Below are 24,064 nucleotides of genomic sequence, written 5' to 3'. Positions count from 1 at the left end.
GAGGCAGGCAACAGAGGATGAGATGATTTGATGGCATCACTGATTCAATGGACATAAGTTTGAGCAAACTCTGGGAGACAGTGAAGGACAAGGAAGCCTGGCGTGCTGCAGTCCATGGGGTCGCAAAGAGTTGGACATGACTGAGCGATGAACAACAAGGGACTTCATATAAGTGGAATTATGCAGTAGTTATCTTTTTGGATCTGGCCGATTTCCTTTAGACAATGTCCTGGAGATTCATCCATTTAGAGCATGTTTCAGAACTTCCTTTTTCAGGCTGGATAATATTCCACTGTGTATATATACATTTTATTTATGCATTCACCTACAGATGGACACTTGTGTTTGTTCCACTTTTCGGCTCTTGTGAATAATACTATGAACACGAGTGTGCAAATATCAAAATCCCTGATTTCAATTGCTGGATCACATGGTAGTTTTATTTATTTTTTAAAATTTTGGCTGTGCCTGGTCTTAGTTGCGGCATGAAGGATCTTTAGTCGAGGTGTGTGGGATCTTAGTTCCCTGATCAGGGATCGAACTGCATCTCCTACCTTGGAACCACAGGATCTTAACCACTGGACCATCAGGGAAGTCTTTTGTTTTTTGTTTTTAATTACAGCCATACAAATGGCATGTAGGTGGCATCTCATTATGGTTTGTCCCATTTAGTTTTTTATGCTTAGTTCCTTGTATTTTTTTTCCTATCCAATGACCTGCCGTATTCCTGTTTCCCACTTGAAACACCAGGACTATCTGTGGCTTGACTGCCACGCCTGAAGATAAGGGTCTGAAATGCCCTTGAGGTCAGACTCAGGTAAAGCTGGGATGCACAAGAGAATAGGGGTGCCGGAGACTGAGGAGAGTGCAGTGCCATGTACCCCGATGTCTGTGGCTCTGGACAAATGTTATCACAATGAAGCCAGATTTGTGATGTGAAACCTCTCAGTTTATTTCTATCTTAACAATGAATTTAATAGAATTAAATTCAGGAAAAGAGGTTTTTTTAAAAGGAGAAGGATGGGGAGGAGGAATAGTTAGAGAGTTTGGAATGGACATGTACACACTGCTATATTTAAGATGAATAACCAACCAACAAGGACCTATCATATAGCTTAGGGAACTCTGTTCAATGTTATGTGACAGCCTAGATGGGAGGGGAGTTTGGGGGAGAATGGATACATATATGTGTATGGCTGAGTCCCTTTGCTGTCCACCTGAAACAACATTTCAACATGTTCCTATTACAACATTGTTAATCAGCTATACTCCAATATAAAATTTAAAAGTGAAAGTGTTAGTCACTCAGTCATGTCCAACTCTTTGTGACCCCATGGACTGTAGCCCTTCAAGCTCCTGTCCATAGAATTCTCCAGGCAAGCACACTAGAGTGGGTAGCCATTCCCTTCTCCAAGGGATCTTCCCAACCCAGGGATAGAACCTGCATTGGAGGCAGATTCTTAAAATTAAAAAATTAAGGAGAATCCTTCCCTGACACCTCCGCCCCCCCTTATATAAAACAGCCTCTTGCCAGTCAGTTCTGTCTCATTATCTTTTTAAATATTCTTCTAGAATAATCTTTTAAAATACTTTTTTGTATCTGTTTCCTCTTCTAAAATGTCATCTCCTTGAGGGCATAGGCTCTTACGGCAGTGTCCCACACTCCTTGAACATGACCTGGCACACAACGGGTGGCCAATATTTGTTGAATGACTGAATAAGCAGGAAATTTAGCAAAACTTCAATTCAGCACCCAGCAGAGCTGCTCCCCAGCTGAGCACAATATCCCCTTAGAGGCTGCGGCCTGTGTTGACGCTGTCGGAAAATGTTCCCTTTCCAGATCCTTCTCCCTGGGGGTAGTCTTGTCCATCAACAGATGGAGGGAGCCAGAGAAAGGCAGAAGAAAGCACTTCCGATTTAGTCAAATACTTTATTTAAGAAATATAATCGATCACAGTAAGGCATTCAGGCTATAAAAACATTCTATACAGTGGTTTAAAAAGCGACACCCATCCTCAAAAAGCAACCCATATATACAACACAGAACCTGATTCTCTTGAAGAGGGCTGTGCACGGCACGCTCAAATAAGCTTTGTACAGAAAGACGAGGCATCTTTGCAGCAACCAGGATTTGCAAAAATAAATAGATCTTTCTTTTATATATATACACATAAGTGAGAAATGTTTCAACAAATATACAAAGTGCAAACATAACAAAAAGTCCCCACTGTCTGCACAGCGGTGGTGGGGGTGTTATTTACATGCTTCAGAAAGAGAAAAGGTGTTCACAGTCTCCGGCAGGGGTGCCCGTGTTCTGTGGTTGTACGGTAGTCAACCCACTCAGACGTTTCCATGGGAGGCTGCTCCCCATCCAACCCCCACCCCCCAGTGGTCATAAATATGATACGTGTGGCAATTTCAGAAAGCATTCTTGTTTAATGAATCCCATGAAATTCCCGAGCCCAGAGCACATCTTACAGGGCAGACCTGCCATGCATGTTTCAGATGGACACCATCCAACCATGACGGGCTTGTCGGGGATATGAATGGCTCAGTGGCCTCTGCCTAGAAGTGGAAACAGTAGGCAGATCGTCTAGTCGTAATTTTGGCTTTGAAGTCATGATGAAGCCACCGCGCACACGTCTCCCTACGTGCTGGGAGAGGGGCCAGGTCTGGGAGAAGGGCCGGGTCGGTACCAGTCATCAATCCAGACTCTTTGCAGCCAGAAGGGAACCAGAACGGAAAGTAGTGCAAAATAATAATAGAATGTCGACTTTACGCAGTGTTCGACCCTGAACTGGAAAAGTGCAAGGGGCGGGGCTGGGGTCCAGACACCCACTCCCGGACAGAAGGATACAGTTAGAGGTGGGAGCTGCTCATCTTCACGCACAAAGTAAGGGGGTCTCAGGCACTTAATACACGAACGTTAAGGGCGACTGGTGGCTCGCATTTATTTTCTCTGGGGATGATCGGGGTTTTGGTGAATGAATAGGGTTCAGCGGGTGCCACTCCTGGAAGGTTGGACCCAGGGTCCCCTCCTGGCTTAAGTGGAGGACAAACCCAGCTTGGAAAACCCTAGTTTGATCCTGACCAGGGGGTGGCAGACCAAATCTGGCCATCCCGCAGGCTTGCCTGGCAGAAGTAAACACGTTCAGTCCTGAGTGTGGGGCCTGGGCTAGAGGGTGGGTGGCAACAGCAGCCACCTGGGACCCTGTGGGTAGCACCTGCTCTCGTGCATTCAAAGCCACTAGCTTTCCGGCTCCACGTCCCTCCGTCATTCCCTCCAGGGAGGAGTGTGTCTAGAAGGAGAGCAGCTCAGAGATTCCCGGAGAGGACAGATTCCCCAGCTGTTCTGCCTTTCTCCTTCACGTGTGAAGAAAGGAAGAAAAAAAAGCAACCCAACTGCCGCCCGTGGGCACCGTCTGAAGCCTGTTCTGCCTCCCAGAAAAATAAATATATAAAACAAAGCTCTGGCAGACGGGCAGACAGTGCCTGGGCGGCAGTCCCCAACAGCGCTTTTGGCGCGGAAGTCTCAGGAAGGGTTGGGAGCAGGTCAAGGGTCAGGGGAGAAAGTGTTCTTGCTGCCTTTGAGTGACTGGCAGCAGGTTCGGGGGACGGAGAGGACTCAAGGCAGCAGCTCACGCCACGTCATCCTCCAAGCTGACCATCTGTCTCTGTCAACAAAGCAGTAAACGCCGGAAACGATCAGCCCAACATCTAGTAAACATGGCCACAAGCCACCCACGCCTGACTCTCTCCTGGTCCCCCAGGCCACCCCCCTCATTATCGCTGGACCCGCACAAAGGCCTCCACCCTCGTCTCGGGGCTCTGGGACTTGGCCCAGGCCTATTCCTCACACAACCACCAGGGGCGCCCGTGAGCACCCGAGTCTGATCAGGTGGCTCCGTGGAGCCCATCTCACTCCCAGCAATGGCGCTCTCATAGGCCCACAGCGTCCTGCTCCATCTGCCCCTTCCCCTCCCACTCTCCGCCCCTCGCACACACAGGCAGGGTTCAGCCACACGGCGTTTGCACAGGTGGTGCCTGCTGCACTGCGTACACTCCCTATTCAAGAAAGCCTTCCGGGCCACCTTATCTGAAGTCGCCTCCCCTCCTTCCCAGCCCTCCCACAAAAAAACTCAGCCCCCCTTCCGGCTTTCACCCTTGGACCTATGTTCCCTTGGCTTATCCTCTGGCCCTGCCGCGCCCCAACCCGCCACCTGCCACTCCGTGAGATCGTCCGCTCTCGAGGAGGGCCTGGCCTTTAGGAGGCATGAGGAACACTCAGCCAGCCAGCCGGGTGCCGGCGAGGTCCCCAGCGGGGCGGCTCACCGAGGGGTAGGTGTAGCCGTCCTGGCTGCGGAAGATGTGGACCTCGTCCTCCGTGGTCTTCTGGTACACGGGGTTGTCGAAGTTGATGCTGTTGATGCTCTTCAGCCGCCAGTTCTTCCAGAGGAGGAAGGTTCCGAAGGCCAGGAGGATGAGCAGTGCTGAGGGGAGAGGGGAGGGGTGCCGCCTTCAGACGCCAGGCCCTTTCACGGGGAAATGTTTTTGTTCCCAATTTATTATTTGTATTTTTCCAATCTTCCTAATACTTGGGACTTTTCTGGTGGTCCAGCAGTTAAGACCCACTGCAGGGGAAGTGGGTTCCAACCCTAGTAGGTGAACTAAGATCTTCCCAAATGCCCCACAAAACATAAAAAAAAGACAATACTTGCCCAGTGTTAAAAAAAAAAAAAAATCCATCAGTGAGTATAAGAAATCTCTAGCTTGAAGACCACTGTGACTGCCTCGCCCCCAAACCTATTGTTGGGTATATAGCAGGCTTGCATTATGAGGCACTGGGTCAGGGGCTGCCCGTCTCTTGAGATCAAAGGTTTAGGACACATTCCCAGTGACCGGGGAGGTCACTGGTGGAATTCTTCAACCTCTTCTGCATTTGATGACAAGAAGGCTATTGTCAATCTTCCATGTTTCTTGTGTGTTAGTCACACATCAGTTACTTCGTTTCACAAATGGGATTGTTCTCAATATTCGGGGCCACCATGGCACACTCTGCTTCTGCATGAATGTGGATAACGTGGGATCCCTCTTTGCATCATTGATGGTGGGTCTTGGGGTGCCGTTTCCTGAAAAGATCCTGGCTGGTGCCCAGAGGGTGGGAAGATGCCAGGTGGGCATCACCCTGGGGCAGCCCCAAGGGAGGTGAGGGCCTCCCTGGGCAAGTGTATCAACCCACAGCTGGACAACTGGTGGGGACTTAGATCTCTGGTCTCTGTGAAAGGACACCATGAAAGGATTTTTTTTTTTTCAAAAAGGAAAGTGGGTATAATGCAAACCAAGTCATGATTGACAGGTGAGGACAGGAAAGTAGAAATCGCCAAACTGCCCCCTGAAACAGAACAACTCATCGGGAGGTACCCCTGCTGGTGCTTTCCCATCCTTTGGGTGTTGATGAAAGTGCCTATCAATCACAGCGGGAACCCTGGCCCAGTTCCCCTTCCTCCCCTGTGACATCTCAGATGTCCCACTCTGCTCTCAGCTCCAAGGGGGCGGATGTTTGTTTCTCTCTGGGCTCTGTCCCCAGTGCTCAGAAATGGCCTTGGTATACAGTAGTCGCTCAACTATACTTGTTTAGTGAATGAAGCTAGGAAGGGGGTTGCTCAGTGATAAACAGGACACACAATGGGGCCAGCCGATTACTGGAGGGAAGGTGGACCAGAACAGCTTGCCGGGAGCTGAAGTCATTTTGCAGGAAGCAAGGAGCCAGGGGAGGACCGGCCACAGGCTTACCGATGGGGAGGACGATGTATAGGGCACCCACGCTCCTGGGCCTCTCCGTGTCCGCTTGGCTGGCAACGTCACCCTGGCCTGTAGTAGACAAGGGAGAAAGTGAGGCCCAGATGCACCGTGAAAGGGTGGGAAACACAGGTATATGATGTCAACATGCAGAGGAGAACACCCGACACTTCCCAGTGTCTTCAAACGTCCAAAGGAAGTTGGAGTATCTCCCAGGCTTGAACAGTGCAGACTGGCTTCTGTCCAGGCCTCGCCTGTGGGCAATTGGGAGTATGGCCCGAATTTAAGAGGGTCCTGTAGGCTCGTGTTATGAGGCACTAGGGAAGGCAGATGCCGGCCTCTGAGACCAAAACTTGTGGATACATTCCCAGGGCTGGAGAGGTCACTGATGGAATTTTTCAACCTGCTTTTGCATTGATGTTGTTGTTTAGTTGCTAAGTCATGTCCCCCAGGCTCCTCTGCCCATGGGATTTCCCAGGCAAAAATACTGGAGTGGATTACCATGTCCTTCTCCAGATCTTCCTGATTAGGGATTGAACTCACATCTCCTGCATCGGCAGATGAGCCACCCGGGAAGCCCCTGCATTTGATGACAAGGAGCCTATTGTGGATGAGGGCAGGGGTCACCTTCTGTCCCCGTAATTCTCAGCAATTTCAGTGCTTGGGTTGGATCGCACCAAAGACCCATAGTCCTGTGCCAGCTGGCCCCAGCTAATAAATATTTGGGGAAGGGACTTCCCTAGTGGGCCAGTGGGTAGGACTTCATCTTCCAATGCAGGGAGTGTGGGTTTGATCCTTGGTTGGGAAGCTAAGATCCCACATGCCTCACCACCAAGAAACCAAAACATGAAACAGAAACAATATTGTAAGAAATTCAATAAAGACTTAAAAAAAAATGGTCCACATCAAAAAAAACTAACAAACAAAAAAAGATATTGGAGGTGACATCGTTATATAATCACATGTGTGCACCTGGGCCAGACAACGTGAGGGCCCGTGTGAGTGAAAATATAAAGGCCTCCAAACAGGCTAATGCTCTGCGAAGACCACACGAGTAACATCCGAGCCACACGATAAGCCAGTGAGCAGTAATGACCATCACCATTTATATTCAAATCCGTATCGACCAGCTGTCATACATGCTTTGGACAGAGTTTGTACCCAGTTTTACGTTTGCGCTTATTTAAGAAACCTCACCACAAAAATAATTTAGGGCAGTAGCAGCAGTGTCCTTGAGAAATTTTTCTTTTAAAAGAGCTCCTTTGCCAAATTCGAGAAGCCCCAGATGGACCCGTCTGTGAAATGGTATTTCAAGCAGTGGCACTTCAATCGAAAACGGTTCTGGGCCTCTCTCTACCATACAGTTCCTGTTGTATCCCCTTTATGGTGGAACAAAGGATTCAGTTACTTTGAAAGGGGAAAAAAAAATGTCTGAAACTTGCTAATGTGCTTTTTTTTTGTTTTTCCTGGCCAGAAAAGCCTGTGCTGTTTCCGGACTGCTCAAAAACAGGGCCGGGCGCCCTCTGCTGGACAAATCAGTGAACGGCGGGTTTCCAATCAATCAAGCTGGGGAGGTGGTAGAGTTAAGACCTTGAGGGCAGGCTAAGAAGGGAACTGGGGACTCGCCTCAGTCACAAAATTTGAAGGGATTCCCCCCCAAACTCAGTAAACCAGTAACATTATAATGCATTTTTTAAAATATCAAAATTAATGCCAATGGAAACTCCCTGGCTGATGGTCCAGTGGTTAGGATTCCACCCTCATTGCTGAGGGTCTGGGTTCAATCCTTGGTTGGGGAACCAAGATCTCACAAGCCACGTGGCATGGCCAAGAAAAAAAAGAAAAAGAAAAGAAAACAAAAATTAATGCCAATATCTCATGAAGAACAAAAGAGCAAAATTTTTAGGAAAACAGGATCTGATGATACACTTTGCAAAACCTGCCTCATTGGGACCAAGCAAACTTTATTTATCAGGACTGTCCCCACAGGCCACAATTTGATTATTTGATTTAAAAATAATAATGCATTAGAAATAAATTAATTTTTAAAGTGTAAAAGAAAACCTAAAACCTGAAAAAAAAATTGCATTAAACTATTATCTGAGTCCTTGATTTTCTGGTGCCCCCTTTAGGCGCTACCCCAGGGAGTACCTGACCTGCCTCACACTAGTCCTGGCCTTGCTGGGCAGACACCTTAAACTTCAGGTTCTTCCCATGCTCATGTGATCCCCACTTTTCCAGGGAGGTGGGCAGGCACTGTTATTAGCTCCAGGTAGGGAAACTGAGGCTTCAGACAGGCACAAGCCATGCCAGAGACAGTCAGCCAAAGAACCAAGACTAAATCCACTCTGTCTCTTCACAGAGATGCTGGTTATCAATGAATTGGTGCAGGGAGCGGAGGGTAGGTGGCCTCAGGCTTTACCTTGTTGGGACATTGTCACCGACTCGGCTGTGGTGAGCTCAGGGCTGGCCATGCGCTTCGGCCCCACAGCTGTCGAGCTGACCGTGGAGGGTCCTCGGGTGGTCACTGCAGATTCAGACTCTGAAAGAATAAACATTTCCTGAGTGTCCTGTGGCCTGAGAGCCAATGAGAGTTGTGCTGCTGCTGAAAACAGGTAAGAAGCAAGTGCCATGGGCCACAGAAAAAACTGAAGACAAATGCAGTGAAAATACAAACCCACTAGTGTCTATGTTATTATAGTACACGTTGTCTTTCAAAAGGGAGATTCGTAAGTGCTACAGACACACTGACCCCCAGCAGGGACTTTCTCTGAGGATGCAGAGACTGAAAGAGGGGCCGCATTCTCCCTTAATGTCTGCAGCTAAAATCAGGGCCTCCCCGCCAAAGAGGGCTGGGACAGAGAGAACTGGACCTGAGTCCGTCTCCCTGCTAGTCAGTGCTGATGTACCCAGCATTTGAGAAAAGCCTTACAACAGCCTCCAGGGGCCTTGCTCTCCCATTTGACAGATGAGCAAAGAAAGGCTGCAGGGCCGACCCTCAAGGGTGGCAGAAGGCCGATCCCCACCTGTGAGGCAGCTTCTCATGTCCTTGGCCAGCAGCATGCCGTCGGGGCAGGCACACGTGAACTTGGGTGAGCGGGGGTTGATCTGTGGGGCCGGCAGACACAGGTACTGGCAGCCACCATTGCGGAGGGCAGTCCTCTCACACCAGTTCACCCCTGCGGCGGGAAAAGGCAGGGAGGCAGGATGAGAATGAGGTCAGAAAAATTCTGGAACATTCCAGAGCACAGGCAGAGAAGCGGAGGTAGTGAGGGAGGCCACCCCATCTTTACCTCTCGGCTGCGTGAGGTTGTGGAAAAGGACAATGTCCTCCGGCGATAACAGGTTTTCTGCCATCAGGCTGATGTCTGAGCCTGTGAGGCGGTTGGCACTAAAAATGGCTTCGTTGATAACATCCGTCCAAAATACTTTATCCTACAGGGGCATAAGGAATGACATATCCCCATCAGCCATAGGGGACACGACCACTGGTTCCACACCCCTCCAAATGGGTCCACGGGAGTGCGGCTGGTAGGGCGAGGGAGAAAGGAGAGGTCATAGGTAATGTTGGGGGCTTTAGGACTTGGGCATTCTGCTCCCCGAAGGAGGAAGGGCCCCACCCTGAGGACCCAGCACCAGGGAAAATCATCGGCTCCCCCGAGCTCCTGCCCTGACTTGCAAGCCTGAACTGCATGCAGGTGTGTCGGGGGAAGAAAACTGAGTTTTGGGTTATAAACTCTCACAGAGCTGCCTGGCCATCTCTCTCTTCCAGAGCCTTTTTTCTTTAAAAATTTCTTAATTTAAAATAAGGAGTGATTGCGTGCCCCCAGCCCCCACCTCAAAGATGGCCAAGGAGAAGGGGTGTGCCAGCTTCTTCTTGTCCTCCAGCACGGTCTTCCGGTTCCCCCCGTTGACATCGATGCTGGAGATGGAGTGCAGTTTGGAGTCGACCCAGTAGAGGCGGCCGCCAGAAAGATCTAGAACCCACAGTGGTGGCAAGGAGAGGTCACAGGCAATGCCTGGGCCGTGGGGCTTGGGCATCCTGCTCTTCACAGGAGGGAACCAACCCCCAACCCAACCGGACTCAGCGCCTGGGAAAGCCATTCAGATCCACACCCGCCTCCCACCCGAACCGCATGCAGGTGTGGTGTGGGGAGAGGGGAGGTGAGTTTCCAGTTCGACACTCTCACGGAGCCCCCTGGTCATCTCTCCTCCAGACCCTGCCTGACACCGAGGACTACTGTCCCCCCAGTGTACCTAGAGTGATGCCGTTGGGCCACTGGATGTCCTCGGTCACCAGCGAGTAAACGTCCACGCCGTTGAGGCCCCCCTTCTTGATCTCGGCAGGAGTGCCCCAGTCAGTCCAATACATGAAGCTGGGGGAGCAGCGGGAAGGACAGACAGGGGGACATCAAGGAGGGAAGCTGTGACCACCCGGAAGAGCTGCTCTCTCCCTGGCATCAGCCAGGCCAGGAACTACCCCCGCCCCCACAGTCCCTACTGGGGGAGGCCCTGGATGGGTTCTTTCTGGTCCCCTAACTTAACCTTGCTGCTTCCTGGTGGCTCAGTTGGTAAAGAATCTGCCTGCAGTGCAGGAGACCTGGGTTTGATCCATGGGTGGGGAAGATCCCCTGGAGAAGGAAATGGCAACCCACTCCAGTATTCTTGCCTGGAGAAATCCATGGACAGTCAGGAGCTTGGCAGGCTACAGTCCAGGGGGTCGTAGAGTCAGACTCGACTTAGGGACTAAACCCCACCAACCTTGCCAGTTCCAGGACCTGCAACCTGGTGAGACCTGGCAAGATTCGGGGACTTTGGAGAACAAAGGGAGGTTTTCATTCCAGTGTTGGGACTGGGGCCCTGGAATCTGCTCTCTGAACACTGCTTTCTGAGCCTAAGGGCTTTTATAAATTTGTTTTGGTAAAGTATGAATTTATTTATTCTTCTTATTTTTTTTAAGGCTGTGTGGCATGTGGGATCTAAGTTCTCCGACTAGGGATTGAACCCATGCCCCTTGCATTGGGAGCACAGAGTATCAACACTGGACCGCCAGGTTAAGTGTATGTTATCCTGCAGATAAATTGCAAGGACTCATGTTCAAAGGCATTCAAAGCTATTCATGGCTCCTTTGTATAAGGCAGGGGAGAAAAACTTAAATTTCCATGTGCTGGAGAGCAGTTTATTTTTATTTATTTATTTATATATATATATTTTTTGAGAGCAGTTTAAATAAATCATGGCCCATCAGCCTGAAGGAAAGGAAACTCATAGACCAAATGGAAGAGCCAGGTGGTGGTGCCTGCTGTTTAGGGGGAGAAATATAAGAGCAGAGCAAGTGATACAAGTCTAAGTGGAGTGTGTGTCTGGGAGGGTCTCTCTCTCCTGGCATCTGGATAGACCAGATGACCCTCCACCAAATGAGGGCATTAGTCTTGTTGGAGGAAGGCCTGCTGGGCCCACCTTCATCCCAGGGTCCCTCCAATCTGAGCCGTGGACACCGTGCTAGCACAGCCAAGTGTGGCTTCGCCAACCTTTTCTCTCTCAGGCCCATCGCTCCCTCTCCCCCAATGACTGCAGCCAGAACAGGCTGCCCATCCTGCGGGCTGTGAACTTCCCAGCCCCAGAGACCCTCCCAGACACACATGTAATGTGCTGGAGCAGGTGTCCTCTGCAGGGCATGGTACTTGGGACGAGACCATGCTTTCACAGGGGTCCCTGTGGACACTGGAGCTGCTGATTCAGCCATGGTCCCACCTGCAGGGGGCGTGCCACGGGTGGCGACCTTCACTATGTTTGCAAAAATTGTTGTTTGGCTAATGCTGAAGTGTGTACGGGTTTGTTTTTTTTTTCAAGTGTTCAGTATTTCTTAAGGACATTGTCTCTCTTGTTTTTATGCTAACTGGGCTGTGTGTTCATTTGGGAGAGGTCTTGGGGATGTAGCGAACATTCCCAAGATGTTCTACACCCCCATCCTGTGCAAAGTTCAGATGATAAAATTCCCACCATGACGGAACCCCCTCCCACTGAGAGTGTAGGGGACGTGGGAAGACCCCACATGCTTCGGAGTTAACTAAACCCTTGTGCCACAACTACTGAGCCTGAGCTCTAGAGCCCAGGAACCACAACTACTGAAGCCCACACGGCCTGTGCTTCAAAACAAGAGAAACGCGTTGGTGGTATAGTGGTGAGCATAGCTGCCTTCCAAAACAAGAGAAACCACCACAGTGAGAAGCCTGTGCCCCACAACTAGAGAAAGCCTGTGCAAAACAATGAAGAGCCAGGCATCCGAAAAAAATAAAGACATAAAGAAAAACCTGTGCCCCCCCCCCCAAAAAAAACCCCACAAACAAAAAACAAACAAAAAGCTAATCTGGTCTGGTCTGGTCATCTGGTCTACCTAAGCCCAAACCTCCCCCCATCTGGACCTCTAATCCATTTGTGAACCCCAGCCCTAGGAATACCCACCCATGGACGGGATCGACCACAATGGCCCGTGGTTTGGAGCCTTCCTCCTGGAAGAGCGTCTTCCTCTTCACACCTTTGGTGTCAGCCACGGAGACGGTACCCAGGATGGAGTCGGTCCAGTAGATGTTGCTGTGGATCCAATCCACTGCCAGCCCATCGGGGGCCTGGAGATCCTCGCCAATGACGGTGTCGTAGGAGGAGAAGCCGGGGGCTCCGTCGATCTGGGCACTGAGGGGAAAGGAGAAGGAAGAGGAGAGTGTCGGCTCCGGGGGCCCTCCGTCCACTCAGGAACTGGGGCTGCGTGCGGCTAGGGGAGCAGGCAGGCTCACCTGTAGATCTTCCTCTGGGACAGGTCAGACCAGTAGATCCTGTTACTGGCCACCTCCGTGTCCAGGGCGACCACGTTCTTAAGGTTGGGGATAAGGCTGGTGTACTCGCTTCGGTCCAGAGTCATCTTCCTGACTTCGTGGCGGTTGGTAAAGAAGAGGTAGGCGATGGTGCCTGGGGATCCGGGAAGGGGGCGGTTCAGCAGAGTGGAAGGGACCCCGACCTCCAGAAACATGGGATCCCCTGATTTAGGTGCTTCTAAGAATCACTGCATGGTTGCAGTTCTAACCTAACTTCAGGTAAAAGAAACAGTGATGTCTATTTGTTTCATTGCATGCTAAGTTGATTTAGTCCTCTTTTTGACCCCATGGACTGTAGACTGCCATGCTCCTCTGTCCACAGGATGATGAAAGTCCCACCACATGGCCTCCCCCCACCGCCACCTCCCTGCACTTACCCACGGCCTTGCAGGCCTTGGTGAGGGGCTCCAGCCGGAAGCCCTCTTCGCACTCGCATTTGTAGCTGCCCTCGAGGTTCACGCACAGCTGGCTGCAGGTGTCAGGGTTCTGACACTCATCGATATCTGAGAGTTGGGACACAGAGAGAACTGGAGCATCTTTCCAGCAGGGCGCAGATGGAACCATGGGCTCTGACCAAGAGCCATGCCTCCCTGTGGCAAATGGAGGACAACCCATCCCCTCTCGGGAAAACCTCCAGGACAGGATGCTCTGACCAATTTTTTTTTTTAATTTATTGATTTGGCTGCACCAGATCTTAGTTGCAGCACGTGGAATCTTTAACTGTAGCATATGAACTCTTAATTGCAGCGTGTGGGATCTAGTTCCTTGACCAGGGATCAAACCCAGGCCCCCTGCTTTGGGAGCGTGAAGTCTGAGCCACTGGAAGTCCCTGATCACCAAAATCTTGAAAATGGCCAAGCATGATCTCTAACCCCAACCTCACCATTCACTTTAGGGCATAGTCAACTGGGCGAAGTTGCATCAGCTGAGATTTCTTTCTTAATTATTAATCCCCAAAGGCCAAAAGCAAGTGCTCCCCAAGGGCCAAGCTGGCAACAGCTGGTTCAAGCACCTGGCCTCCCACCAGCCCTGTGAGGAGGGTACCTTCACCCACTTAACAGATGGGAAAACTGAGGCTGAGGCTTTGACCCCCTCTTCTTCCAAGGAAAGAGCCAGGGGCTTGGGAATCACCTTCACATCTGTGCTTGCCCACTAGCTGGAAGCCTTCGGGACACAGGCACTCGTAGCCGATCTTGAGGTCATTGCAGATGTGAGAGCAGCCGCCCTTGTTGTCCAGACACTCGTTGGTCCCTGTGCCAGATGCAGGAGGGGCACCGGTCACACTCTGGCCGCCAGCCACCCCTCATCCAACATCCCGCACTATTTCTACCTCATCATAACCAACATGATGACTGCTGGTGAAGTTGCCATGATTCCTAAGAGGTCTTAGGGCCACTGTCACACGTGACACCATGAATGAACCACGAGGATGTTGTCGATGTTTAGTCGCTAATTCTTGTCCCACTCTTTGCAACCCCATAGACTGTAGCCCACCAGGCCCCTCTGTCCATGGGATTTCCCAGGCAAGAATACTGGGGTAGGTTACCATTTCCTCCTCCAGGGGATCTTCCCAACCCAGGGATGGAACCTGAGTCTCCTGCAATGGCAAGCTGAGCCACTAGGGAAGCCCTATGAGGGTGTTATAGTGAGTGAATTATAAGCCAGGTACGGAAGGACAAATACTACTCCATGTGAGGCCCCTAATGGGGTCATATTTATAGAGACAGAAGGTAGGAGGGTGGGTGCAGAGGTTGGGGGAGGGGGAGTTAGTATTCAGTGGAGACAGAGACTCAGTTCTGCAAGATGAAATAGTTCTGGAGATGGATGGTGGTGATGGTGACACAACACTGTGACTGTACTTAAAACATGCCTGAACACCTAAAAATGGTAAAACCATAAATTTTGTGGGTTTTTTTAACCATAATTTAAAAAAATTTTTAATTATAAAAAATAAAAGCCACATACCACTTACTACAGTTACATGTATTAACTCACTTAATCCTCCCCATAGGAAATGGCAACCCACTCCAGTATTCTTGCCTGGAGAATCCCATGCACAGAGGAGCCCATGGACTCTGTGCAAAGAGTCGGACAGGACTGAGTGACTAACACACATAAAATCCTCCCTATGACCTTAAAGGCATGAGACTTATAGCTGGGGAAATCGAGGCATGGCCAGGTTAAACAGTTTGTTTAAGATCACACGGCTTGATGCAAACCTAGGGCACTGGGCTCCATAATCCATGCTCTTACCCTCTATACCAAGCGTGGGCCAAAGCCAGCCCTCAACCTGCTCTTTGACAGATAAGAATGGTTTTTACATTTTAAAATAGTTGAGAAGAAAATAAGAATCAAAAGCAAAATATTTCAAAAGTTCTATGAAATTCGAGTGTCTGTATCCATAATAGAATATTGGAACATGGCCCTAGGCATTCAAATGCACGTGTATGGGCTTGGGTGGGTGCTCTCCTGCTACAAAAGCCAAGTAGAAGAGCTGCGACAGAGACCCTATGGACTGGAAAGTCCAAATCATGGGTCAAAGTGCTGCTGAAAACACTTCCAACACCTGATCCCCAGCAGCCCTAGGATGTCTGGGAAGTTACTGCCCCATCTTACAGATGGGAAAACTGAGGCTTAGAAGCCAATCCACTTATCCCCAGGCTCCCCCCTAACATCTGTCCAGCCCCAGAGTCACAGCACTTGTGGGCTTCGGCAGGGCTGGCCCCTCACAGCACCACAGCACCCACGTCTCAACGCGGTGGACCCCACCCTCAACACTACCAGCTGCCCACACCCCAGGGCTCACCACAGTCCTTGAGGGGCTCGTCCGACCAGTCCCGGCAGTCCCTGACGGAGTTGCACACTTTGTCCAGGGAGATGCACTCACCGCTTTGGCACTTGAACTTGTTGGGCCCCTCGCAAAGAGTCACTATAAGCACAGAGTAGGGTCAGGTGCTTCCAGGAGACAGGAGGTGGCTTAGTGCTTCTTATTAATATGATTATTTATGCAAGAATAGATACAAATGTATTTGGTGGTAAAACAGAACAGTTACTGATCATACATGAAGCCTCCACTCAGCTTAAGAATTAGAATATCACCAATAGCAGGGGCTGGTAAACTCTGGCCTGATGCCTGTTTGTTTAAATAGAAGTTTTATTAGCACCCAGCGCTGCCCATTGGTTTACATACAGTCAGTGGCAGACTTCATGCTATAACAGCAGACTCAAGCAGATGTAATTGAGACTATGGCCTGCAGAGCTGAAAATTCCTACTCTCCAGCCCCTGACCTAAACTATTATAGTGGTCTAAGCCATCCCATTCTACTACCCCCAGAGGTAATGATAATTTTGAATTTTGATTACTACTTCTTTATTTTTTCATTAATAATTCTATCAAACATGTATGAATGAACAATCTACTGTTGAATTTTGCTTGCTTTTGAGTCTTAATAACTGTATCCAGTTAAATTCCTGCAATTGCCTTCTTGTTTGCAACCCCAAGGTTATGAAGTTCACCTGGGCTGCAGACAGGGGCTGTAGCCTCATTTTTCTCAGCTGCATGATATTCCACTCTGTGATGACACTGCCGTTTAAAATTATTTCCAGGCAGCCCTGTTCACAGCAGTACTATTCACAACAACCAAGGCGTGGAAGCAACCCAAGTGTTCATCCACGGGTGACTGGATAAACAACATGTGGTCCATCCATACAGCAGAATATTATTTTGCCTTAAAAAGGAAGGCATTTCTGACACCTTCTATAACATGGATGCACGTTGAGGAAACGACGCTTAGTGAAATAAACCCGTCACACAAATTTGTGATTCCAGTTACATAAGGTCAAATACTAGAGGAGTGGAATTGGTAGAGACAGTAGAATGGTGGGTACCAGGGGCTTGAGGAAGGAGAACAGCGAGTGTATAATGGGGACAGAGTTTCAATACGGGAAGATGAAAGAGTTCTGGCAATGGATCATGCGGATGGTGACTTAGCACCACTGGACTATACTCTTAAGAATGGTTAAGACAATAAATTCTGTTACATGTGTTTTTTTTTTGTTGTGTTAGCCACTCAGTCCTGTCCAACTCTTCCAGACTCCATGGACTGTAGCCCACCAAATTCTCCAGGTAAGAATACTGGAGTGGGTTGCCATTCTCTTTTCCAAGGGATCTTCTCGATCCAGAGATCAAACCCACATCTCCTGCATTACAGGCAGATTCTTTACCATCTGAGCCACCAGGGAAGCCTCTATTTCACCACAATTAAAAAAAAAATTTTTTTTTACATTAATTCTACTGCTGGAACTTCCTTGGTGGTTCAGTGGTTAAGGCTCTGAGCTTCCAATGCAAGGTACGTGGGTTTGATCCCTGGTCAGGGAACTAAGATCCCACATGTCATGCAACATGGCATATATATATATATATATATATATATATATATATATAAAAATTAATTCTACTGCTGATGAACATTCTGGTTGCTTCTACTGCTTTGCTGTTAGGACAGTGCTACTCTGCTCATTCTAGAGCCTATCTCCCAGTGCACAGATACAAGTTTCCCACGAGCGGAACTGCTACACTATAAACTCAGCAAAGTGGAATTGTACTGTACACGTAACTCTGTGAGCTCAGGTTCATGAGCTATGTACACTCCAACCTCATTAAATCTCACAGTCCTGAAGTAGATGTTTTCATTTTGCAGATTAGAGAAAGAGGCTCAGAGAGCTCAAGTAACTTGCTTGAGGACACACAGGAGGCTCCTCCCTTGTCTGGGAGGCACTGTGCTCCTCCCCCCACATCTCCCCACAGCCCGGGATCCTGGAGGGGTGGGGCTCACCGTTGACGCAGCCCAGCTCGTCACTCAGATCCTTACAGTCAGGCTCCCTGTCGCACTGCCGGCTACCATGGATGCAGGTCCCATCCGAGCACTGGAATTCATCAGGCCGGCACGTGGCCACAGCTGGGAAACAAAGAGCCAAGTGTGGAGAATTAAGAAAGGGAAAGCACCTAACACAACCATTACATTTTCCTAGATTTCTCTCCAGTCTGTCCTTGCGTGCAGGAAATTCATTAAAAAGTTGGCAGATCGGGGAATTCCCAATCAGTGGCTAAGACTCTGTGCTCCCAATACAGGGGGCCCAGGTTCGATCCCCGGTCAGTAAGCTAAGTCCCTCATGCCACAGCTAAGACCTGGCAGAAGTAAATGAATAAAAAAAAAAAAAAGCTGGCAGAGCTAGTAGGCCATTCTTGGCAGAAAAGCAATGATGTGGTCCCAGTCTAGATAGAAGCCTGGCCAGGTACGTTATGATGTTGTTGGTTAGTCCCTAAGCTGTGTCTGACTCTTTGCGACCCCATGTGCTGTAACCCACCAGGCTCCTCTGTCCGTGGGATTTCCCAGGCAGGAACACTGGAGTGGGTTGTCATTTCCTACTCCAGGGAATTAATATCTTCCTGACCTAGGGATTGATCCCAAGTTTCCTGCATTAGCAGGTGGATTCTTTACCACTGAGCCACCAGTGAAGCCCGCTGCCCACCTCCCCCCCCAAAAAAGTCATTACTACTGAGTATCACACAGCCCTTTCAATGACTCAGACTGTGAACGTGAAAAATGTTTCTGACTAGACCTTGACCTGAAACAGGTTTTCACTTAACCCTAATTCATTAAGCTCTAAGCTTATGCTTTCTGCACTTTCCTGTGGGTTATATTTCACTATGAAAATGCTGACAATGTGCAAATTCAATTTCAAGAGGTCAGTGGAGAAAAAAAAAAAAGATGATAAATAAGTATGCAAATGTTTGGAACTCATTTGTGTGTGTGTGTGCTTTTATGTCGTAACCCAGGTCCACCGAGGCCGACGCTGTTGCTCCATCTACAGGGGAGGAGATCAAAGCACAGTAATGCTACGTCCCCGCCAAGGGTCACACAGCTTGGACATCACCAGTCAGGCCTGGATCCTTTCTGGACCAAAATAATACAGCGTGCTACAGTCTGCTCCTCTTGGCAAGAGAAAAATTAAATAGGGGCTCCAGGGGCTTCCCTGGTGGTATAGTAGATAAGAATCCACCACCCAATACAGGGGACATGGGTCTCATCCCTGGTCTGGGACGGTCTTCCGCAGCACACAACAACTAAACCGCTGTGCTGCAAATACTGAACCTGTGCGCCTAGAGCCTGTGCTCTGCAACAGGAGAAGCCCACAGACCACAACTAGAGAAGGCCCTCATGCAACGGTGAAGACCCAACACAACCAAAAAGTAAGTAACTGAATTAAAATAATAATAAATGTTAAAAATAAATAAACAGGTGTTCAAAAGGGAACTCCTTTGGAAGACAGTGTCCTCTATGTGATCAGAAAGACTGAAAGGAACATGAAATGGGACCAACTTTTGGTATTTTTTTTTAGGTCAATGCTTTATTGACACCATGTTGCCTTGAATATAATCTGAAGATATCTTTGGATATCATATTCTTTATGCAGGATATTAGCTCTTTCTTTTCTTGTATCTGAATCACTCCATCAAGGATTTATTATAGTTGGAGATAAGACCTTTGGAAGCAGAGTTCCTTTTTCTTTTTTTGACGGACCTAAGGTATATGGGATCTTAGTTCCCTGACCAGGGATCCAACCCTCACCCCGGCACTGGAAGAGCAGAGTCTTAACCACTGGACCAAGGAAGTCCAGGACTGACTTTCTTATTGTGTGATGCGGAATCATTTAAGCACCTGAAGGCACCGCCCCACCCCTGTCCCCTGCCGGGGGAGCCCCCAGCCTGGGTGAGGGGATTTCCGAGGCGCCCCTACCGCAGTTCTCCTCGTCAGACTTGTCCTTGCAGTCAGGGTCATGGTCGCAATGCCAGCTGGAGTGGATGCACTCGCCACTGCCGCAGTGGAACTCGAGGGCCGAGCAGGGGTTGTTGTCCTGCAGGGGGCCTGATGGGTGGGGGGTCCCGCAGTGCTTTGGCCACTCGTCTGAGCCATCGTCACAGTCGGGGTCGCCGTCGCAGGCCCAGAGCTGGGGGATGCACATGGAGCTGTTGCACTGGAAGTTGGCAGGGCCGCAGGTGGGCATGGGGCAGGACGCCTCATCCGAGCCATCTAAGCAGTCCAGGTCCAAGTCACAGACGAACTTCGGGGCAATGCACTTGCCGTCATTGCAGCGGAACTCATCCTGGGAGCACGTCTTGGGGGCTGCAGGGACGGACGGGAGAGGACAGCCTGGTCACCGGGGAAACCACTCCCCAATCCCGACACCAACTCATTGCACAGATGGGGACACTGAGGTGAGGAGAGGCCAGAGCGCAGTGAGTGGACTCCAGGCAGTCGTCAGGGGACCTGGCCAACAACCACCCAGTTCCTGGGCCCCTCTGGGCCTCAGTTTCCTCATCTGTTTCTGTCTCAAAGTGTTACTGGAGGACTGGGATGTAAAGGTACACGGGAACCTGTATTTAAGAGTTTATGCAGGGAACTATAGTCAGTATCTTATAATAAATATAGTAGAAAAGAAGAAGAAAAAGAATATATGTGTGAGTGTGTGTAACTGAATCACTTTGCTCTACACCTAAAACTAACCCAAAACTGTAAATTAAATATACTTTAGTTTAAAAAAAAAAAGGATGAGTGGAGTAGGAAATGGCAACCCACTCCAGTATTCTTGCCTGGAGAATCCCATGGACACAGGAGCCTGGCAGACTACAATCCATAGGGTTGCAAAGAATCGGACACAACTGAGGGAATTCAGCACTTAAAATTAAGTGTTCCTTTACTATTAAAAGTCTTCCCTTGTGGCTTAGCTGGTAAAGAATCTGCCTGCAATGCGGGAGACCTGGGTTTGTTCCCTGGGTTGGGAAGATTCCCTGGAGAAGGGAAAGGCTACCCACTCCAGTATTCTGGCCTGGAGAATTCCATGGACTGTATAGACCATGGGGTCACAAAGAGACATGACTCTTTGTGACCCCATTTTACTATTCAAATTTTATTATCCTTCATTTTATTAGTGGTCCTTGAGTAGCTCTGAACGTTTGGAAATTGGGTGTTGAAGGAAGGTAAAGTAGAATATTTTGATCCGACTGGAGACTTTGAAATACTAGATAGTAAATGTGATCATCCTCCTTTGACCTTCAGCTCAAATATCTCCCTGAAAATAATGCATTCAGGTTCAGAGGAAGCTTAGAGACGGCACTTTAAATGTCACATTGTAGTACTTATAAAATGAAAAGGAGGTAATTTCGGCTTTAAAAAACAAAACAAAACCAAAAAATGGCTGGGGACTTCCCTGACGGTCCAGTGGTTAGGGCTCCAGGCTCTCACTGCCAAGGGCCCAAGTTTCATTCCTGGTGGAGGAACTAAGATCCCGAAAGCCACTCAGAGTAGCCAAAAATAAAAATAAAAACTGTTGCCCTTATTATTATTATTTGCTTGTTTTTATTTACAATGACATGGGACTTTTTGAAAGTGAAAGTCGCTCAGTCGTGTCCCACTCTTTGGGACCCCATGGACTATGCAGTCCATGGAATTCTCCAGGCCAGAATACTGGAGTGGGTAGCCTTTCCCTTCTCCAGGAGATCTTCCCAACCCAGGGATTGAACCTAGGTCTCCTGCATTGCAGGCAGATTCTTTACCAACCGAGATATCAGGGAAGCCCATATTGGACTTTTGAAGTTGAAGTATAGTTGACTTACAAAGCTGTGCCAGTTTCCAGGTATGCCACAGCGGCTCAGTGACTTTAGATAGCACAAAACGATCACCAAGCTAAGTCCACTTACTGCGTGCCACCCTACAAGGTTATCACCATCTTACTGACTACATTTACCACGCTGTGCATCACATCACTGTGAATTATTTAGTTTACAGGAGGAAGTTGGTTCCTATTAATCTCCCTCCTCTATTTTACTCATCCTCCCACCTCCTGGGTTTGATGGTACTATTATTTCTTTTTTTAACTTCTTCAGTTTTATTGTACATACATGTCAATCTTTTTTTTTTCCCATTGTGGACGGAGTTTAATAATTTTTTTTTAAAGTTGGATTGAAGTATAGTTGATTTCCAATGGTGTGTTAATTTCTGCTCTACAGCAAAGTGACTCAGTTATACGTAAATGTATTCTTTTTCATATCCCTTTCCATTGTAGTTTATCACAGAATATTGACTATAGTTTCCCTGCCCTATACAATTGGAGAAGGCAATGGCACCCCACTCCAGTACTCTTGCCTGGAAAATCCCATGGATGGAGCAGCCTGGTAGGCTGTAGTCCATGGGGTCGCTAAGAATCGGACACGACTGAGCAAATTCCCTTTCACTTTTCACTTTCATGCATTGGAGAAGGAAATGGCAACCCACTACAGTGTTCTTGCCTGGAGAATCCCAGGGACAGGGGAGCCTGGTGGGCTTCCATCTATGGGGTCGCACAGAGTCGGACACGACTGAAGCGACTTAGCAGCAGCAGCAGCAGCCCTATACAATAGGACCTTGTTGTTTATGCTGGTATTATTAAACAGTCAACAGAAACAGTAATTATGTGAAATGATGAAGGTGTTAAATAACCCTATTGTGGTAATCATTTCACAATATATATAAAATCATCACACTGGAGACTAAACTCACACCATGTTACATGTCAACTATTTCTCAATAAAGCTGGAAGAAAAAATAGAACACTTGGAAAAGAGGCCCAATCCCTTTTATTTTAAAATGTTCCCCAGTGAGAACCAAGGTTAGATATGCATCACTAAGCACTCACTCACTTTTTAGGTTGTTTTTTTTTTTTAATACTCTCTTGGGGGGTTTCATATTTTGTCAACTTGAAGATTTGATGTGATCTCAATTATTTAAATTTCCCCCAGGGTGTTTTTTTAAAGAGTCTTACTTTGCTTTTAAAAAATCTACACAATTAGAAAAGAAATTGTAAATAATGAATAAAATCAAAGAGGCAAGACAGAACCCGCTGCAGAGTGCCTTCCTGTCTGAAACTCTCTATGGTTTGGAACAAACTGACCTCAGCCACGAACCCAGTCAGATCACTTGGACACGGCTAGGATCCCGGGCCACCAGACAAGGGACACCACTTACAACAGCCTTCTTCGTCCGAGCCATTCTCGCAGTCCACCTGGCCATCGCATCTCCAGGACCCCGAAATGCAGCGGTTGACACGGCCCCCACAGCTGAAGTCCCCCATCTTGCAGGTGACAGACTCTATGGGAGAAACAGAGCTGAACCGTAACGCAGAGGGAAGAATGCCTTGCCACTCCGAGCTCTGCAAGGGAAGATCCCAGAGTTTTCTGATAGGAGATTCAGGCTCACTTTTCTGGGCCAAAATGAAGGAAATTTAATGGAACTTATTAAAAATTAGTTGCTGAGGACTTCCCTGGGAGTCCAGTGGCAAAGACTTCCATGCTCCCAGTGCAGGGGGCCTGGGTTCAATCCCTGGTCAGGGAACTAGATACCACACACCACAGCTAAAGATCCCGCATGCCACAAGGAAGACTGAAGGTCTTGCATGCTGCACTTAAGACCCAGTGCAGAAAAATAATTTTTTTTTTTAAGTTAGATGCTAGGTGTTGCAAAGATTTTGGAATGAGATAAAAGTGGTGGATGCAAAGCACTGGGAATATATTAATGCTACTAAACTGGTCACTCTTTTTAATTTAAAATTTTGGGGTGGCTTTTTTAAAAAATCGAAGCATAATTGATTTACAATGTTGTGTTAATTTCAGGTGTACAGCAAAGTGACTCAGTTATACGTGTGTGTGTATATATACGTATATATTTTCTTTTTCAGATTCTTTTCCATTATAGGTTATTACAAGATATTGAATATAGTTCCCTGGGCTATACAGTAGGTCCTTGTTGATTATCTATTTTATATATAGTAGTATGCATCTGTTAATCCCAAATTCCTATTTTATTCCTACCCCCAATGGCCTAATTCAGTGGTTAGGACTCTTAAGCTTCCACTGCAGCTGTTATGGGTTCGATCCCTGGTTGGGAAGCTAAGATCCCACAAGCCACCTGGAGTGGCCAAGAAAACAAAAAACAAACACACAAAAAGGCTAATTTGTGAGACTTCCCTGGCAGTCCAATGGTTAAGACTTTGCCTTCTAACATGGGGTGAAGGTTCGATCCTGGTTGGGAAGCTAAGACCCCCATGCCTCGAAGCCAAAAACCTAAATCATTAAGAAGCAATATTATAACAAATTCAATCAAGACTTTAAAAATGGTCCACAAAAAAAAAAAAATCTTAAAAAAGGGCTAATCTGTGTAACATGAACCTCAATGAAAAAAAAAAGAGGAAAGGAAACTTTAAAGGAAAGTTCCAATAATATCATCTCTGTGTGCATGCTAAGCATTTCAGTCTTGTCCAGTTCTTTGCGACCCCAAGGTCTATAGCTCGCCAAGCTC

The 24,064-nt window shown here is 48.2% G+C and overlaps 1 protein-coding gene across 2 annotated transcripts in view; it reads right to left on the bottom strand.

Annotated features, from left to right (window-relative positions):
* Positions 1–1,910: 1,910 nt before the first annotated feature.
* LDLR (low density lipoprotein receptor) overlaps positions 1,911–24,064 on the bottom strand; it is a 33,743-nt gene continuing 11,589 nt past the window's right edge. The window contains exons 3-18 of one of the 2 annotated variants that reach the window (XM_005890784.3): positions 22,736–22,858; positions 19,472–19,858; positions 17,507–17,629; positions 15,478–15,600; positions 13,803–13,922; positions 13,049–13,174; positions 12,594–12,765; positions 12,265–12,492; positions 10,057–10,175; positions 9,637–9,776; positions 9,093–9,234; positions 8,826–8,978; positions 8,222–8,341; positions 5,794–5,871; positions 4,333–4,490; positions 1,911–3,674 (exon numbers count right to left, since the gene is read on the bottom strand). In XM_005890784.3, the coding sequence (XP_005890846.2) occupies positions 3,639–3,674; positions 4,333–4,490; positions 5,794–5,871; positions 8,222–8,341; positions 8,826–8,978; positions 9,093–9,234; positions 9,637–9,776; positions 10,057–10,175; positions 12,265–12,492; positions 12,594–12,765; positions 13,049–13,174; positions 13,803–13,922; positions 15,478–15,600; positions 17,507–17,629; positions 19,472–19,858; positions 22,736–22,858 (2,348 nt within the window). In that variant the 3' untranslated portion in view covers positions 1,911–3,638. The remainder of the gene's footprint in view (positions 3,675–4,332; positions 4,491–5,793; positions 5,872–8,221; positions 8,342–8,825; positions 8,979–9,092; positions 9,235–9,636; positions 9,777–10,056; positions 10,176–12,264; positions 12,493–12,593; positions 12,766–13,048; positions 13,175–13,802; positions 13,923–15,477; positions 15,601–17,506; positions 17,630–19,471; positions 19,859–22,735; positions 22,859–24,064) is intronic. The other variant, XM_070373680.1, reaches the window with a different exon arrangement.

Source organism: Bos mutus, chromosome 7, assembly GCF_027580195.1.
Source record: "Bos mutus isolate GX-2022 chromosome 7, NWIPB_WYAK_1.1, whole genome shotgun sequence".
In the NCBI taxonomy this organism is placed as follows: domain Eukaryota; kingdom Metazoa; phylum Chordata; class Mammalia; order Artiodactyla; family Bovidae; genus Bos; species Bos mutus.
This window is presented reverse-complemented; position numbering and strand designations above follow the sequence as displayed.